Here is an 18496-nt window from a genome sequence, read left to right on the forward strand (position 1 = left end):
AGGGGCTAGCTGCTACATGTGTAGCATTGAGATGCTAGCTGCTACATGTTTAGGTTTGAGGGGCTAGCTGCTACATGTGTAGCATTGAGATGCTAGCTGCTACATGTTTAGCATTGAGATGCTAGCTGGTACATGTTAGCATTGAGGTGCTAACTGTTGCATGTTAGCATTGAGGTGCTAGCTGGTACATGTTTAACATTGAGATGCTAGCTGTTACATGTTAGCATTGAGGTGCTAGCTGTTACATGTTAGCATTGAGGTGCTAGCTGTTACATGTTAGCATTGAGGTGCTAGCTGGTACATGTTAGCATTGAGGTGCTAGCTGTTACATGTTAGCATTGAGGTGCTAGCTGGTACATGTTAGCATTGAGGTGCTAGCTGGTACATGTTAGCATTGAGGTGCTAGCTGGTACATGTTAGCATTGAGGTGCTAGCTGAGGCTAGAAGAGAAAATCATTTTTATTCAGGTTTCTGCGGTGCCATGCGTAATGCTATTTTCTCTCCACTCTTTGGTGTTATTACGGATGTGTTATTCAGCAGTGCTTTGACGAATCAGAAAGAGTGACAGCGTTATAAAGCTTAGTACTTGTAGAAATTGCTGATATCAAACTCTATGGGATGCACAAAGGCTATGCACCTCATTGGACGGATTTCTCAACTGAGAAGTTGCCGAGATTGGCGAGTTGTCGACTTTTCCCACTTAGAACATAATGGCCTGGTGTGTGTGCACTGTTTTTTGTTCTGAATGTCGGTTAGCTACAGTTGTAGCTTCTATAGTTTCTTAGAATTACAGAGAGTTATAGAATGTGTGATTTCATTTATTCTTTACAACATTTAGACCCGTGAGAGTCATGGAAGCTGGAGCTGCCCCCGCGGGAGGGTCCTAGGGGTTGAAGAGGCCCATTGACACTCTTCATCAGTGACGTGTGTATCTATCACCTAAAGCGTTGACCCTGTTGTGATCTCGTGCAGGAGCATAAAGGCATTGTGGTGGAACAGCCAGCTATTCTCAGCTCGTATAAAACAAATGCCACTGTGGAAACCATCCATCCCGACAGACTGGGAGGACTGGGAGTGTTTGGCCCCGTCAGCCCCTCTGAGGAGAGGTCACCTGACGCTGTGTCCAGCGCCTCCGAGGCTACAGAACACGGTCAGCTACTCCACTGGACTTCTGCTGTCATTTCAATGCTAACAAATGTTAATGTGTGGTGTCTCCTCCCCCCAGTCCTCAGCCCCCAGGTCTTCTCCTCGGCCACAGAAAGCTGCTTTGCCCGTCAGCACAATGTCTCAGACAACAGTCAGTGTTTCTCTGGAGTCAACGGCCACCTCCCCTCTCAGCTGGCAGCGCAGCGACCAGGAGCCATCGACAACCAGCCATTGGTCAACAACGACCCCATGAAGGTAGGAGCTTTGCTTCTTACTTTGGTTTATCACTGTGTGTCTGTGACTTATTTTGCTGGTTTCATTAGATAACCCACAAGCCTCATTTATAAAACTAAAACAATCCATAATAACAGTGTGTGTGCTGAAAATGTGAAACATTTGATGGGTCAAACTGAGCTGAGTTTTTCTGCCATTTTAAAAATCACCTGTTTGTGCAGGTGATTCCATTAGTGACGAGCTAAATGTGGCTCTTTTATGACTTAAACATGACGATAAGTGTGTTTTGTTGACACAATGAGACTGGAGGAAAACGTTAGTAGGTGTGGCCTGTGTGAGATTTCCTCGTATGGTATGGGTAATCTGTCTGTCAAAAGTTATGAAATATCAGCAATGCCTTGTTTGGTCACGATTGTAGAGTCTTAAACATTGTAGGTTTGTGATACCTGAATAGCTTCTGATACTGTAAAATATTCTGGCCCCTAACGATGAAATAACTGATGCGTCTTTGCGTCCATTTATTTTAGTTTAATCAATGTGGTCTGGAATGATGTCATCAGTTGATCAAAACCTAATAAATCTGATCAGATTCAGTAAACCATTGATCCCTGACAGGAAATATGGTGACATTAATTCTGCTCTCATACATCTATATATGACACATAAATAATTAGAAAGGAGCAGTCAGAATAATCCATGTCACTATAGTTGCACGATACCCACGGTGACGAATTGTAACGGTTCCTACTATACCAGAAGTTCTACACGACGGTACTACCGTGGATTACGATACTACCGGTACCAGTTTCTGCTACATAGCGGCTGCCTCTCCTCTGTCTTCTCACTGCACAGTCTAAATTCACTGCACGCTATTCACTTGAAAACACACCAACATGGAAACCGAACTGTACAGCTGCTGAATGATTGACTGTTTTCCTGTTACTGGTGACGTCCAGAGATATGATGCGCTGTGTCCGCACGTCTGTAGCTGATTGGCTGTTCGTGTTTACACTGGCATGAAGGAACTGAAGACAGCTCTGCTTTGACAGAAACTCGCTTCAAAACAAACAACAAGCTAAAGTTTTGTCTCTCCTGGACGTGTGCACAGCTTACACTCACAAACACGAGACAACACATGGCAGAAGCACCAGGCCTGAGCGGTGAGTCTGCCGCGGCGGCGGCGTCGTCAGTGGCATCACTAATGTTGCTCAAAAAACCAAACTCCAAAAGTCTCATTTGGAACTATTTTGGCTTTAAACGAGGCAGAGACGGTAAAGCAATAGGAGATCTACTGTGCGAACACTTTTTTTTCCCGCACGGACTCAAAGCGATCTTTTTTTAAGCTATTTTTTTTTTTTCTTTTTTTTATTTCTTTTTTTTTTCCAATGTACAAACAATATTTGCAAATTATATACATACAAAGGAGGGATCACATCCAATCCCAGAAAACACCAGTGACGTCACCCAGAAAATACATACAAATATAGTTTTCTCAGGGAATCAGTTTCTGTTTATTGTATTTTATCTTCTATGGTTTATTATGTTGGAGAAGAAGAATTATTGTCAATTAGTTAAAAAAAAAGACAGTGGATTTGTTGTCCTAAGTTGATTATTTATATTAGTTAAACATAAATTGATGTGCAAAGAAACTGAATTATTGTTTTTTTTAATATCAGCCATATAAATTCTAACTTCATTTATTAGTTTTTTTATTGCATATATGCTTTTGTTCATGTACTCTTATCATGCACCAAACAACACTCTAAGTCATTAATAAGTATTTCTAACTTGTACAAATACATTGCAGTTCATAAAAATAATAATAATTTTTAAAAAAAAGGCTTCAGTATTGCGATATTACCTGGAACCGTGATACTTTCTGATATAGTATCATGGTTACTCATTTTGGTATCGTGACAACTACATGTCACTACAACTTATATTTACCTTTTAATTGTATCTTACTTTATTTTTGACATACATTTTTGTTTAATTATGGTTTTCTTTTTGTTTCTCTCACAGGAGTTTTTAAAAACTGTTATTAACATAAAAAAAACAGATTTAGAAAAAAAAATAATGTGGAAAACAAAAATAAATAATACAAATTAAAATGGGTTTCATAGGACCCTATGTTACTTAAAGTGGTTCCCTTGTTCTGCTGCAGTCCAACTTAAAGTAAAGGAACGGTCACTGAATCACGTCTGTGTAGCTGGCTAATAATAGTAATAATAATAATGATAATAATTATAGTATTAATAATAATATTAATGTAGTAATGACAGATGTATGAGCCATGGCTGCATTGTGATGTATTGATTCAGTTTCAACAGTTTCCTGCTCTTACTAGAAGCTAACTTAATTATGCTCTTTGTTTATGAATAATTCTGATGTTTTCTTGGATCTGTGTGTGTTGGTCATGTTCTGACCTGTTTGTGTTTCTCCATCAGGCTCCCACTCTAACCATGGAGGGTGGTCGGCTCAAACGCTCCCGACTGTTGGTCCCCAGTAGAGACTTTGAGATTGTTCCAGAGCCTGTGTGGAGGGGACTTTATCACTGGTACGGTGCCAACCTCAGCCTCCCACGACCCGTAAGTATGGAGCATTGATGCACTTATTATAGCGTATAGCATCGTGTGCACAGGTAACACCTAAGCACACAAAACCTTTCAGGGTTGGGGTCAATTACATATTTCAGTTACAATTACATTTTCAATTATCCATGTTCATTTGCAATTCAATAACAATTACAGTGACCAGCATTTTTTCTAATTGCAATTAAATTACAATTATTTTTTATCCTCAGAAATAAATAACCTAATAAAAGTTGACCTTCCTCTTGTGTTACCTTTCTTTTAGCGTCTCTTTTGCTAACGGGTCCTAAATCAGCTGTAAAATACACTAAAAAAAAAGATCTATTATCTAATTAATTTCTCATCTATTACTTACCTTGTTAGGCTTCTTAATCAATTAATATATAGGTTTTAAAGGGATTCACCACTGTTTTTACAAATGTGGCCTAAATAAATGTCTTGTTTTAACGTTGATTTCTACCTTCAGAATGATGTCATCACCTCCATACCAGCAGCTCTCCCTGCACCGTGGCCTCCTAATGCTAGTTTTAATCATCCAGAAATTACAAATGAAAACTAACAAGAATTCTGACAAAATACATTTATTTGTCAATATTTCATTTCAACCAACTGTTCATCATTTATCTGGGGACATGTCTCATGTTGTAGGTGTTTGTCACAGATGTTGATGATGACAGAGGCAGGGGGCTCCCACTTAAAACACTGTGGCCCAAGGCAGTGCTACCTTTACCTCAGCTCTCCTTGTCTGCATAAGAGTTTTAATTAATTTAAGTTAATGTCTAGCACAGACACACATGTAAGAGTGGGTGATTTGGGAAAAAAAAATCACATCACAATTTCAGTGGAGCCACAAAGACCCTTTTATTAATCACTAGCAGCACAATAACTACATTTTGTGTCACTTTTGACTTTTTCCTTCATTAAGGCTGAAATGTGATTAAATGATGTAGTGTTGCTTTTTTCAGGGCAGCGCTGAGTTGTTGAAAGTAGTTTTTAAAGTAAATCACATTCAGGACACTGTCTCTTTAAGAATGTGTTAACAGCCCTGTTAGCTTCAGCAGCAGCAGATTTCTGCTGAGGAGAGACAGAAAGTTAGTTAGAGAAGAGAAACACATTCACTGTTTCCTCAAACATCTCTCAGTGCTTCAACACTCAGAACTGACAGACAGACAGACATCTGCACTGAGCCTCTGACAGACAGTCACTAACACAGCTGACTGTGTGTCCGTGCACTGGGGGGGTGGGGGTTAGTTTTTTAGACGAGTAAACTAACACTATAACACACACACACACACGCACAGCATTATAAACATTGAACAAAATTGGGTAGTTACACACCATCTCAGACATTATCTGACTTCTAGAAACACTTTCTTTCTGAAAGCATGTCAATGAGTCGCTGCGTGTTGTTTTTCAAGAGACGGCTCGTCAAGACCCGCCTTACGTTGCTTCTGATTGGTCCATTATTGTGTAATGCCTGCCGTGGTTGTTAGATTTAGGCACTAGAAGACATGTATTGGTTATCTCAGTCAGTCAATCATAGTTACTCGAGCTACGGCAAACCATGAGGATCAAAGTTCATTACCATGAAAAAATGGGGAAATATAAGTGCGAGAAATGTCAAGTGTGGCATGTGGTGTGAGAATGCGTCAAATTGCGTGACTGTCACACTCAAAGCGTGAGGATTGGCAGCTCTGCATTTTGTGTATGTTTCTGGCATTTTGTCCCCTATTGTGTTAACTATGAAGTTAGTATTACATTTTATTTCAAATGGCATTAAAACGTTTTGATTTTAATATGACTGAAGCTGTAGGAACCCTGAATGACAAAGTAAATTATCTAAGCTCAATTATAATTTAATTACGATCACGACAGCAAAACATTTTTAAAATTACAGTTACAATTATAATTAAAGCTGCAAGCAGTGTTAAACAGGCCCTCGCCCATGCCTGGGTGTGGCAGAAATGTTAAAGTGTTGAGATGTAGCTGATCATTTTCAAGGATTATATCCCAAACTTTCCTGCAATGTTCTATGCAAATATAATGTCTATGATAGGTGGTGCTATGACTATGAATGACTGTTGGGTTAAACCATAACTCATTTTTTTGACAACCTCTTAATAACAACAATAAGAAACTTGCTTGCTCGCACGCCACGCGATCCCTCCATGCTGTGAAGAATTCCTGGTGAGAACCCTGTTGTGGTAGAAAGAAATAACAGTATTTACCCAGATCAGGGAAATCCTCAGTGTACTGAAGTAACACCATCATCACTCTACAGTGATGATGTCAGAATTCTACAGAATTTTGCAGAAGTTCCACAGTGATGATGTCATCAGTCCAAGCTGGGAGCAAATTCAATTTTCAAGGGGGCGCTATTGAGTCATTTTGCCATTCACATGTCCAGTTCCCCCAAAATATCAATTTTTCACTAGTCCTAATTTGCGTACAAGTTTTCATGAGTTTTTAAACGTGCTTAGGCCTTAAAAAATGAGATCATTTCCTCTATAAGAAAAACAATTAAAAAATTTGCATTACAATAGGGTCCTACGCATTGTTGTGTTCGAGCCCTAATTACACCATTGTTGTAATTAATCATCAATTACGCGATTACAATTATAATTGACCCCAACCCTGAAGCCTTTCTTAAAAGGTATTTGTAGTGGAAATGTACAGTATATAATAAAAAAAAGTTTAACTTATTACCAATAAACGAAAGATAAATCTGTTATTCCTGTGATATTCCCTGCTATATTCCCCCACCCCCGCCCCATTCAGGTGATCCTGGAAAGTAAGAAAGGCCAAACAGAGCTGGAGCTCTTCCCCCGCTACCTGCTCTTCCTGCGCCAGCAGCCAGCCACTCGCTCCCCCCAGTCCAACATCTGGGTCAATATGGGTATGACCAGCCTGAGAATGTTTCCACCGCATTTACCCCCACTGAGAGGTAACGTAAGCCTGCAGCAAGGCCCGCCGCCGAGTAACGCCTGACCCCACCACAACCCTCTGGTTCTCCTATTTAATCATGTTAATCAATAAACTGATCAGCAGAAGAAGGACCTGCTCGTGGCTAATCACGCTAAAATGAAATCATTCCAACCTTTTTCCATTTCCACAGCTTTAAAAATCTATTTTCCAATATGATCAATAAAACATGGAAATGATTAGAAAAATATATTGTGTGTGTGTGCGTGTGCGTGCGTGTGTGTGTGTTCGTCCAACCTTTGAATAAGTTGAGCTAAGATATCAGTGGATTTTTGCAAATGAGGCTGAGAAAGTAGCAACAAACTCCTTTTGTTTCTGTACGAGTCAGTCAGGACTTTCATTTGAAACCAGAACCAGAGGTGATTTTTCCTTAAATCTAAAGTTAATTACAAAAATAAGTTCCATTAACTACTGGAACCATAGGTGTCAGTTTAGTAGGTATCCCCCCCCCCACACGTATAGACCATTTAACACTCTGTGATAAACGCACAATCACACATATATTTTATTTACAATGTATTTGGTAACATCAGGTTTATTCGCTGTGGTAACATTTCTCAATGCAGTAATAAATGCAGACAAACGTTTATCAGCTCTGCTCATATCCAATCAGTGAAGAGTATCAGCAGTTGTCTGTCAGCCCCCTGCCCCACCTCAGCAAGCCCACATACCCCCTATGTTTCATTAATCCATTATTAAGGAGAAAAACACATTAATGAATAAAAAGATTTCTGAAATTAAAAGAAATTGTTAGTCAGCAGTATTGATTTTAGAATGATTTGAACCCCTAAAGCCCCAAACCCCAACTTTTACCAGAGAAATCAAATTTTTTTGGAACTGAAATGTTTCACTTTCTACTGAAATCCAAAAAATAAATCAATATTTTTATAAAATGTAGACATTGTTTTGGAATATAGAGCAAATAAATAAATGTAAATTAATTTAATTGTATTTTCCGTACTTCCCATACCAATTAATGTTGGTCAAAAATATCATTAAAATGTTTAGTTTTAAGTAAAACAGTATCAAAATTTACCACTGGCTTGAGACCCAGTAATATTCCTTTTCATGGGGCACATAATGGGGCGACCGTGGCTCAGTGGACATGGGTTGTCCAGGAACTGAAGGGTTGGGGGTTCAAATCCCGCTCTAACCTAGTCATTGTCATTGTGTCCTTGGGCAAGGCACTTTACCCACATTGCCTTGCGTATGAATTGTGCATGAATATTGGTGGTGGTCAGAGGGGCCGTAGGCGCGAAATGACAGCCACACCTCTGTCAGTCTGCAGCTGTGGCTACATTGTAGCTTACCACCACCGGTATGACTGTGTGAGTGACTGGTGTGAATGAATAATGGTTTCTGTAACACGCTTTGAGTCTCCTCGAAGAAAGTGCTTTATAAATCCAAGCCATTATTATTATTATTATTATTATTATTATTATTATTATTACATAAACCATTGCAGCACCCCTGGATGTAAATAGGGTGGCTAAAAAAAAACACTTTTTCAAGAAAAACGCCTTCCCTGAGGGAAATGTTGTTCCTTTTTCAGGTAAAAAAGCATGATTCTCTAGGGTCCCACACGACCCCTCAAATCTGACCATTGTTCATCAAATATGATAATATTTACATGTGGACAATCTTAATTTATGTCAGTTGAAATAACCCTTCAATCATCCAAAATGTCAGAAATAGGTTTGGAACATATTTTACAACTTTTGTTCAGTTTTATCATTGTGTTCTGTAATAGTTTTCACACAAAAATGATAAAATATCACATACATCATCATCCCAAGCACTTCTCCAAAGTCAATTTTGATAAAAGTAATCCCCCCCACCCACTTTTCTAAACAAACTACCATCCATCATACGCTACATGGGATCTCTAAAAATGAAAGCTTTAAGGCTTTGAACAGGAAGAGTGTGAGAGAGGACTGCATGGTTTCTGATTGGTCAGTTGCTGTAAACTCCACCCCTTTTCTGTGAGATCACTGATTCAGATTGGAAAGGCCTGGGTTAAGGTAACGTGTAGATTAGCAGCTTGGTAGTGACTAATCCTCTATGAAGCCCTCTGATTGGGTCAACCTGCTTTTATTTTTTCTGAAAAGTTTCAAATAAACCTGAGTCATATAGAAAGACTTACGATATGAAGCTGTGCAGATGAAAAATATCGCAACTTTTTTTTTTTTTTTACAAAATAACTCAAATGTCAGTAGACTGAGTCATTCCATGTCATTTCAACAAATATTCCACGCATGAAATCTGAAAGTTTTACCAATTATTCCATAATTATCCAATAGTCACACTGTATATTTTGACTTTGATCGGTTGAATACTTTTTGAGATATGCATCAGAAACCAGTTCAATGTGTTGTCATCTGTATTTTTTGGTTCTGTTTTCTGATGCAGCATTTAATTACTGTTATGATGATGATGATTGATGTATATTCATGTATTTTGAAGGAAAAACACCCAAAAAAAGAGAAAATGTAGAACATGAAACGTGTTCATAGTTAATGTTTTGTTTTCAAAAACAAATGTTTTTCTGACGCAATTGTTTAATATATTTTTTTATGTTACTAGTAAAAAGGAATAAACAATAAATAATTATTAGACTAAAAATGTACAGTGTGATTATTGAATAATCACGGAACAATTGGTAAAAATTTCAGATTTTTTTTAGACCAAAGTGCGTAAGATAGTTGTAGAAATCACATGTAATGGCCCTGTCAGTATTATTGGCGTGATGTTGGCAGCGTTACATTTGATTGATTGAATCAATACTGATACACTAAGATGATTTACCAATCCAACCTGCCTGAATGACAACAGATCCCACTTGCTGCTTTCTTACAACTAATTTTCAGTCGTTACACGCTCCACTAAATCACCACCACTTGTCCTTTAGAGCCTCCAGTGAGAAGTCCAACTAAAGCTTCTCTGTGTCTGTTCTCCAGCAGGGAACGTTCCGTCCCCTAATGCTCCACTGAAGAGAATGCTAGCTTACACGGGCTGCTTTAGCCGCATGGCCACCATCAAGGACATCCACCTCTACCTGTCCCAGAGGCTGAGGATCAAGGAGGAGGACATGAGGCTGTGGCTGTACAACAGTGAGGTGAGCAGGCGTTAACACGTGGACCTGCATGCTTTCTGAAAACTAACTAACGCACCAACCATACAGCGCAGTGAGAGCTGCTCAAACATTGGTCCAAAAGTCTTCATGCTTCCTGTAAACATGGATTGTACCACTCCTACACACATGTGAGCCTTTGTAGTGCCACGTGTGTCAAACTCAAGTTCCAAGGGTCAAATCTGGCTTTTCAGAGCAGTGGTTCTCAACTTTTTCAACTTGCGACCCCCAAAATAAGGTGAAGGTGGTTGAACACAGACATGAGCATTGAAGAACAGTCATGTGGAGACAGGGTCATCTGTAAGGGGGAATAAAGGGAAGAGATTTTTGGGGTCCATCCATAGAAAAAGAAGCTGGTGCAGTTTAGACAGACCATATTCTGATCATTTTCTGAATGTTACATCCATATAGGAGGATATAAAGTCCATCTTCACCTCCTTCAGCCATTATCTGTTGGACAGAAGGCTTTGCTCTCCTCAATGACCAATACAAATACAAGTCAATACTATTTACTGTAGTTTTAAAAGGTACAATTTGTTTTTCTCAATAGAACTATCTCACGCTCCTGGATGATGAAGATCACACACTGGAAAGTCTGAAGATCCAGGATGAGCAGCAGCTGGTAATAGAAGGTACAAACGACTCTTTGACACATAATGTTTAAAATAAAGGTATTTCTCTGTGGTTAATCATGATGAGTCTCGTCCACAGTCAGGAACAAAGACATGAGCTGGCCTGAGGAAATGTCATTCATAGCCAACAGCAGCAAGATGGGCAGACACAAAGGTAAGCTGGACTTCTTCTTCATGAAAAATGGTGTGAAATCAATGTAGTGAGATGATGAATATTAACAGGTGAACACGTTTCCATCTCAGTTCCTACAGAGAAAGGAGCCACAGGCCTCAGTAACCTTGGCAACACGTGTTTCATGAACTCCAGCATCCAGTGTGTGAGCAACACGAAACCTCTGACTGATTACTTTATCTCAGGGAAACACCTCTACGAGCTCAACAGGTGTGACGCTCCATCTGACCCTCTGACACTGTAACGCTGTATCTGTTCTACTGATACTGACCGTGTGTGTGTGTGTGAGTCTGTTCCGATAGATGGGTTTCCATTGCAGATTTTAGCAAATTACTAGCAATATTTCTAAATGTCGACTAAGTTTAATGTCTCTTTGAAGGTATTTCCATTAAAGGTTGTTGAGGAGCCTGGTAACTCATGTGAAATCTGATCCCGTGAAACTTCTCTGTAGAAAGATCCAAACCTCCTTAGAACACTCAGCATTTCTTTGTTGTTTCATGTCTAATGTGACACTAATTATTATTAAGTCTAATGATAAGAAATGTCTTCTTGGAGAGAAGTGGTCATGTTAACTGTTTCCATATCGCTTTTGCGACACATTTCAATAGAGAAACGTCTGAAAAACCTCCTCATGAAAGCGTAAAAACTTTTTAGTGATATTTAAGTGTTTTTTTTTTACCAGTTTTTATTGAACTATTTCTAATGGTAATGGAAACACAGCTACTGACCGTGTGTGTGTGTGTGTGTGTGTGTGTGTGTGTGTGTGTGTGTGTGTGTGTGTGTGTGTGTGTGTGTGTGTGTGTGTGTGTGTGTGTGTGTGTGTGTGTGTGTGTGTGTGTGTGTGTGTGTGTGTGTGTGTGTGTGTGTGTGTGTGTGTGTGTGTGTGTGTGTGTGTTCAGGACCAACCCCATCGGGATGAGAGGTCACATGGCCAAATGTTACGGTGACCTGGTGATGGAGCTGTGGAGTGGAACACAGAAGAACGTGGCTCCTCTTAAACTCAGGGTTTGTAGTGAAATGATGATGTTGTCTAATGAGTCACAGTTTGATAAATGCTGACGTCATGTTGTGATTGGTTTGTGATGGGCTCCAGTGGACCATAGCGAAATACGCCCCACGCTTCAACGGCTTCCAGCAGCAGGACTCCCAGGAGCTGCTGGCCTTCCTCCTGGACGGCCTCCACGAGGACCTCAACAGAGTCCATGAGAAACCCTACGTGGAGCTGAAGGACAGCGACGGACGGCCAGACTGGGAGGTGGCCTCTGAGGTCAGTGGGAGGGGCTTTGGCTCAAAGTGTAGACATCTGCAAAGATCACAACCTGCAAACTTCACAGTTTGGGTTTGATTAAATAAGTGTCAATTATGTGAAAGTCAATTGCATTTTACATTCTCAATTACTAAAGTTCAAATTCAATTAATCACAATTACTGAACTTTTAATAGATAAGCCCATGAAACGCAACCTTCCTCTTGTGTTAGCTTTCTGTTAGCATCTCTAATGCTAACGGGTCAGTTTGACCCATGTCTTAAATCAGCTGTAAAATACACTAATACATATTATCTATCATCTAATTAGTTTATCATCTGTTGGTTACCTTGTTAGGATTCCTAATCAATGAATATATTGGTATTAATATTTATGGTGTGGGTCTGAGCCTTTTTTCTGTCACTGTACTCATAGATTTTATTTTTTTTTAATGGTAAAATGATCCTGAAGAGAAGTAAACTTTATCTGAAACATATTTTATGAATTATTAACTATGTACAGTATGTGTAAAACATAAAACTGTAAAATGGTTCCACAGATTGCGTTTAATTAAATTAAATAGAATTTTCTTGACAATTATATTTACAAAGTCAATTATCCAAAATTTAAACTGTAATTACAACAGCAACAGATGTTTTCAATCACAATAACATTCATAAATTAGGTCATAATTGTAATTATCTATCTGAGAGAGCACAGGTCACCAAGACAAATTCCTCGTGTGTATTCATACACTCTTGGTCAATAAAGTTGATTCTGATTCTGAATAGTTATCAATTATAACTGACCCTAACGTTGGTCTGTGTTACCAGGCGTGGGAGAACCACCTCCGCAGGAACCGCTCCATCGTGGTGGACCTGTTCCACGGGCAGCTCAAATCACAAGTGAAATGTAAGACGTGTGGTCACATCAGCGCTCGCTTTGACCCCTTCAACTTCCTGTCTCTGCCCCTGCCCATGGACAGCTCCATGCACCTGGAGATCACTGGTCAGCGATGGACGCTCAGGTTCTCTGTTCTCCTGTGCTTTGATCCAAACACTAACGTGTACGTGTGTGGGGGGGGTTGTTTCCTTCAGTGATCAAACTAGACGGCTCCACTCCAACACGCTACGGCCTGAGGCTCAACATGGACGAAAAATACACAGGCCTGAAGAAACAGCTGAGTGAGCTGTGCACCCTGAAGCCTGAGCAGATCCTATTGGCTGAGGTCCACAGCTCTAACATTAAGGTACAACCTAATTAGGGGCCAAGCCGTTCTCAGGACCAGCGGTGCTGGGAAACCTATTTTTTTTGTTCTAATTTTTATAGTTACCTTTTATTTTTCTCTCGGTGAAAGTGGTGCTGCAGGCTTAACCGTGCAAGGGAGGGCGGTGCAATTTGGAGGGTTGGTCCAGACCCCTCAACGTACCTCGGACGCAAAAACGTACATTTGTCCACCAGCAGATGGTGCTATAACCGTCAACGCATTTTGGCCTTTAATTACCACAGCGTTTGTCGTATATTCAAAAACCTCATATCCACGGATTCCCTGAATAGCACTGAATCACCTGGGCTGGGCCACGCCCATTTCCGCCTATAATTGTGTTTGCTCAAAATCGCGAAAAACTGGAAAACCTACTTTTTCAAACGCCTTCTTGGGGTTTGTTCCAATCAGTGTGAAACTTGGCACCTAGAGTTTTCAGTTGGACCTGATCTAAAGTTGAGTAAATAATTTTGTCCAGTCAAAATATGCGCAAATTATTGACGAGTGAAATTTTCGAGCTTGCTATAAAAATGCGAACTGTTGCGTATCTCGGTCAAAATAAATGCTAACACTAAATCTGAGATCCTTGGTTGGCCACTAGGAGGCACTGCAAATATAGGAAATTTATACAGTAGGCAAAAAAGTACTTAGTCAGCCACCAATTGTGCAAGTTCTCCCACTTAAAAAGATGAGAGAGGCTTGTAATTTTCATCATATATATATACCTCAACTATGGGAGACAAAATGAGAGAAAAAGATCCAGAAAATCACATAGTGGCTGACTAGATACTTTTTTGCCCCACTGTAACTCTTAAATGACTAAATTAATTTTTACCAAATTTGGTGGGTATGACCATGGGTTGCTTCTGAGGTCATATCTCGAAGTTAATGGCGATTGGTTGAAGTGGGTGTGGCTTAATACAACATAACATGTAAATAAACAATTTCAGCTGAATTATTATGTTGAGGGCTGTGAAATTTACAGGGTAGATATAGAAGACCGCACAGACCACCCATACCAAAAATTGCACCACTCGGTAGCGCTATAACTGCAAACACATGTTGGCCTGTAACTTTTACATTTTAGATCACAATGTCATAAAATTTATATCCACGTGTTCCCTGCATAGAGTCGCATCTTCGGACATAAGCCACACCCATTCCCATGGCATATTGCTCTTTGTAAGTCACTTCACATTAGAAACCTACTTTTTCTAACTCCTCCTAATGTTTAAGCTCCATCTGCACCAAACTTTGCAAAGTCCAGACTCTCCTCATCGCCCCAAGCCCGTCATCCTTCGTGACGTACTTCCATGGGCTCCGCGAAACCTAGGGGCCGAGTCGCTCGGGAAGGCTTGGCCCCCTTTCATAACTGCTTACAGTTTTAGTTCATATTATAATTGTTAATGCTGCTGTATTAGCCTAATACCTGCTGAACAGTTCATATTAGTAATGTGTTGTTTGAATTGCATTGTACAAAATTGCATTTTGTATCGCATTGTGTAGAATTGAATCGCCATCAAATCAATAGCAAATTGTATTGCATTGTATCGCCGGGGGATTCAATGTATCGCTGATGTATCATATTGCTGGTAGTGTATCGAGATGCGTATCGAATCGTTGTCAGTGATGGAGATTCACATGCTTAGTGTGCAGTAATCAGGCCTGTGTGTGTCTAGAGAAATTGAACTCTGGTGTGACCAACTACATTCATGTTTCAACAGGAGCTGTATGTGTGTGTATTAATTGTCTTTTCACCCCTTTAGCAACCCGTTGCTTTTCTCTAATCCTTGTTATCATACTAATACTAATACTCTCTATGTAATCAGAACTTCCCTCAGGACAACCAGAAGGTCCGTATGTCAGTCAACGGGTTCTTGTGTGCGTTTGAGGTTCCAGTTCCAGGTTCTCCTACATCTTTGAGTTCTCCCACTGTAACAGGTGTGTTACACAAACACACACACACACATACGCACACGCACACACACACACACACACACACACACACACACACACACACACACTCAGGCTGCGTCCGAATAGCCCCTCCAATCTCCTTTCCTATCCAATTTTCCATAACCCCATGGATGATGTCACGGGGTTAAAACTGATATCCGGAGTTTCTGAGAAACGTCTGGATGTCCCACCCTAAACAGCCCCTCTTCCTCCCCCTGCCTCTGCCAATCTACCAGAAGCCACGCCTCTACTTTTCTGTAAGCGCATCACAAAACATAACAAGGTCTCATTGATATGTTTATGGGTCAGGTAAGAGCCAAAATCATATTTACCTGTTTGCTGTTGTGACGCACGGTCTTGTTTCCGTGCACAGTTCCACATTCACTTTGATTGACAGTCTCAAAAACAGGAAGTGGAAGCCTATTGGCTGGGTGCACTCAGCGATCGTTTCCATTTGTATAGAGGTCTATAGGACGAAGGAGGGACTTATATACATTAACATATATGAATGACCACCAGCAGTAGATCATAGTAAGACTAGTTGGGTATTTTTTCGCATTTCAAAAGAATGATACATAAACATAGATTTATCAGAAACATCGGATATCAGCTTTAAGGAAAGGTGTTAGGAGAGCAGGTAGGAAAAGACCATCACATTTGTTTTGACAATCAGACGCACTTCCACTAGGTGACGTAATAATCTGACTGCATATTATTGCATTGGTACGGTCATTGTGAGTTTCCGTGAGCGCTCAGGTGTGTGTCCCTTTAAATGTTGCCGCAGCAAGGAATTGTGGGTCAGCATTATCTCGTCTATTTTGGTAAAGGATACATCAATGTTTCCTAGGCTAAAGGAGGTTATAAAGGAAGCATTGAGCCTCTTTTCCTGAACTTAAAGAGAATTTGGACACTCTTTATCATGGCCACCACTTAAACACTTCCGGGGGTGAAACAACAGTGGATAGGAAAGGAGATAGGAGGGACTATTTGGACGCAGCCACACTCTCTCTCTCCTCTAGTCCCCTCCTCTAATGCATAATTTCCTGCCCCACCTAAAGAGAACACATCCATAGCTAACGGCTCAGCGCTTAATGGACACGTGGTTATCTCTAATGGCGAGCCCCGCCCTTTGATGCCCCACCTCCCAGAGACACCGTTGACCAATGGCATCGCCAACGGACACGTCACACACCTGCAGGACAGCCCCTTCACTGGATACATCATTGCCATGCACCGCAAAATGGTTGGAACAAGCACACACACACCGATCAGTGCTGCTGTTGACGGATCCACACCTAAGCTCCGCCTCTTCCTCTCCTTAGATGCGAACAGAGTTGTACTTCCTGTCATCTCAGAAGAATCGTCCCAGTCTGTTTGGGATGCCACTCATCGTTCCCTGCACCGTTCACACCAGTAAGAAGGACCTGTACGACGCTGTGTGGATACAAGTGTCCCGGCTTGCTAGTCCACTGCCCCCCCAGGAGGCCAGCAACCACGCCCAGGATTGGTACACACACACACACACACACACACACACACACACACACAAACACACAGAGAGAGAGAAAAGAGAGCTGTGATGTTTCAGGTGCTTCTTGTCCTGTGTGTGATCCTATAGTGATGACAGCATGGGGTACCAGTATCCCTTCACTCTACGGGTCGTTGGTAAGGACGGGAACTCGTGTGCCTGGTGCCCCTGGTACAGGTGGGTGTGTCACATGTTCACAGAGTCGTCTGAACACTCAGGGCCTGTACTATGAAGCTAGATTTCCTCTTATCGGGCTAACTTCAAGGATCTATTCAGTGTGTCCTGTACTATGATGCTGGCTAACTTCTTACCAGGCTAAATCATCACGGTAACCTAGGCTGAATCACCATGGTAACTTTGGCTAAAAAACATAGTAAGTTAGGGTAAATCACCATGGTAACTTAGCATAAATCACCATTTTAACTTAAGCAAAATCACCATGTTAAAGGCACACTGTGTAACTTTTGGTCACTAGGGGCACTAGACTGGTAACTTTCATGGCCCCTAATGGCCACTGTCGCAAAAATAAACAAGCAGTCAGTCGGGCCAGCCTCCCTTCATCTTTTGATTGTGTATGTAATTTTGAAGGTCGACTATGTGCATACTGATCGACGTCGACTAGTCGCTGACATCACCAAGGACCGAAGCCGAGCCGAGCGGCAGCCGAGTGTCGGTGTTGTGCCAAAATCTGTGACCCAAAAAAATTCTGTGACTGCAGGTTGCGACAGTTCCAACCCCTTCAGCTTCTTAGCGGACATTTACTCCCCCTTAAACACGTTTATAATTCTTCTCCAGACTGCATTTACTTCACCCACCGGAGCGTCATGTTTAAGGGGGAGTAAATAGCAACTTAATAGCTACAAAGAGGTTTCGCACTCTTCTTCTCTACCGCCAAAAAGCTGCAGCGGCCACAGATTTTTTTGGGTCACAGACTTTGGCACAACACAGCCAGCCCCTGGGATACGGGACATGCTATAGAAGCTAAGTTAACCCAGAAACACTGCTGCTTCACCTACCGTGAGTCTACACTAACTGTTAAGCCCGAGGCTTCCTCAGAGCCAAGCGTTTAGACTTTGTTTGGGCTGTTTTTACAATAGCTTCGACTTCCTTCACCGAATCCAGTGTTGTGCCATAATCTGTGACCCGAACAAATCTGTGACCGTTGCGGTTTCTCTTGGCTAAATCACCATGTTAACTAGGCGGAATATCTGGTCTGGACCAGGTTATGAAGTGGATCAGATCTGAGCGAGTGCTAAAGCCCCGCCTCCTGACCAATCACGTTCTCTTGTAAAATGAGTTGCCCATTGTTAGAAGATCGTGGTTGGTGCAGATCTGACTGCTGAGTTTAGGAAAGAAAGATTATTCATGTATAAATTAATCATTTCATTTAGTGATGACATTATTTAATAAAGATATAGATTTATATCTGATGGACTGATCTGCAGTCAGCTGATGAAGCATCATCTCATTCAATCATTCATTCATTCATACTCTATAGTGAGGCTGATAGTACAGTGAAACAATGTGCTCTCATCTCAGTGTGTGTGTGATAAATTGAGGAGGACTACCTGAATAGAATCACGTGTGTGCTGTAATAAAGTTCATTCATTGGATTA

The 18496-nt window shown here is 40.9% G+C and overlaps 1 protein-coding gene across 5 annotated transcripts in view; it reads left to right on the plus strand.

The window, feature by feature from the left end:
* usp32 (ubiquitin specific peptidase 32) overlaps positions 1 to 18496 on the plus strand; it is a 75265-nt gene that overhangs the window by 45018 nt on the left and 11751 nt on the right. For 2 of the 5 annotated variants that reach the window (XM_028464092.1, XM_028464087.1), the window contains exons 13-28: positions 973 to 1150; positions 1226 to 1401; positions 3828 to 3968; positions 6750 to 6915; positions 9911 to 10068; positions 10634 to 10715; positions 10795 to 10869; positions 10959 to 11097; positions 11787 to 11892; positions 11981 to 12154; positions 12966 to 13140; positions 13230 to 13381; positions 15226 to 15337; positions 16411 to 16595; positions 16675 to 16859; positions 16971 to 17057. In XM_028464092.1, coding sequence (XP_028319893.1) covers positions 973 to 1150; positions 1226 to 1401; positions 3828 to 3968; positions 6750 to 6915; positions 9911 to 10068; positions 10634 to 10715; positions 10795 to 10869; positions 10959 to 11097; positions 11787 to 11892; positions 11981 to 12154; positions 12966 to 13140; positions 13230 to 13381; positions 15226 to 15337; positions 16411 to 16595; positions 16675 to 16859; positions 16971 to 17057 — 2291 coding nt within the window. The remainder of the gene's footprint in view (positions 1 to 972; positions 1151 to 1225; positions 1402 to 3827; positions 3969 to 6749; positions 6916 to 9910; positions 10069 to 10633; positions 10716 to 10794; positions 10870 to 10958; positions 11098 to 11786; positions 11893 to 11980; positions 12155 to 12965; positions 13141 to 13229; positions 13382 to 15225; positions 15338 to 16410; positions 16596 to 16674; positions 16860 to 16970; positions 17058 to 18496) is intronic. The other 3 variants (XM_028464089.1, XM_028464090.1, XM_028464091.1) reach the window with 3 other exon arrangements.

The sequence above is a fragment of the Gouania willdenowi genome, chromosome 13 (genome assembly GCF_900634775.1).
Source record: "Gouania willdenowi chromosome 13, fGouWil2.1, whole genome shotgun sequence".
Lineage (NCBI taxonomy): Eukaryota > Metazoa > Chordata > Actinopteri > Blenniiformes > Gobiesocidae > Gouania > Gouania willdenowi.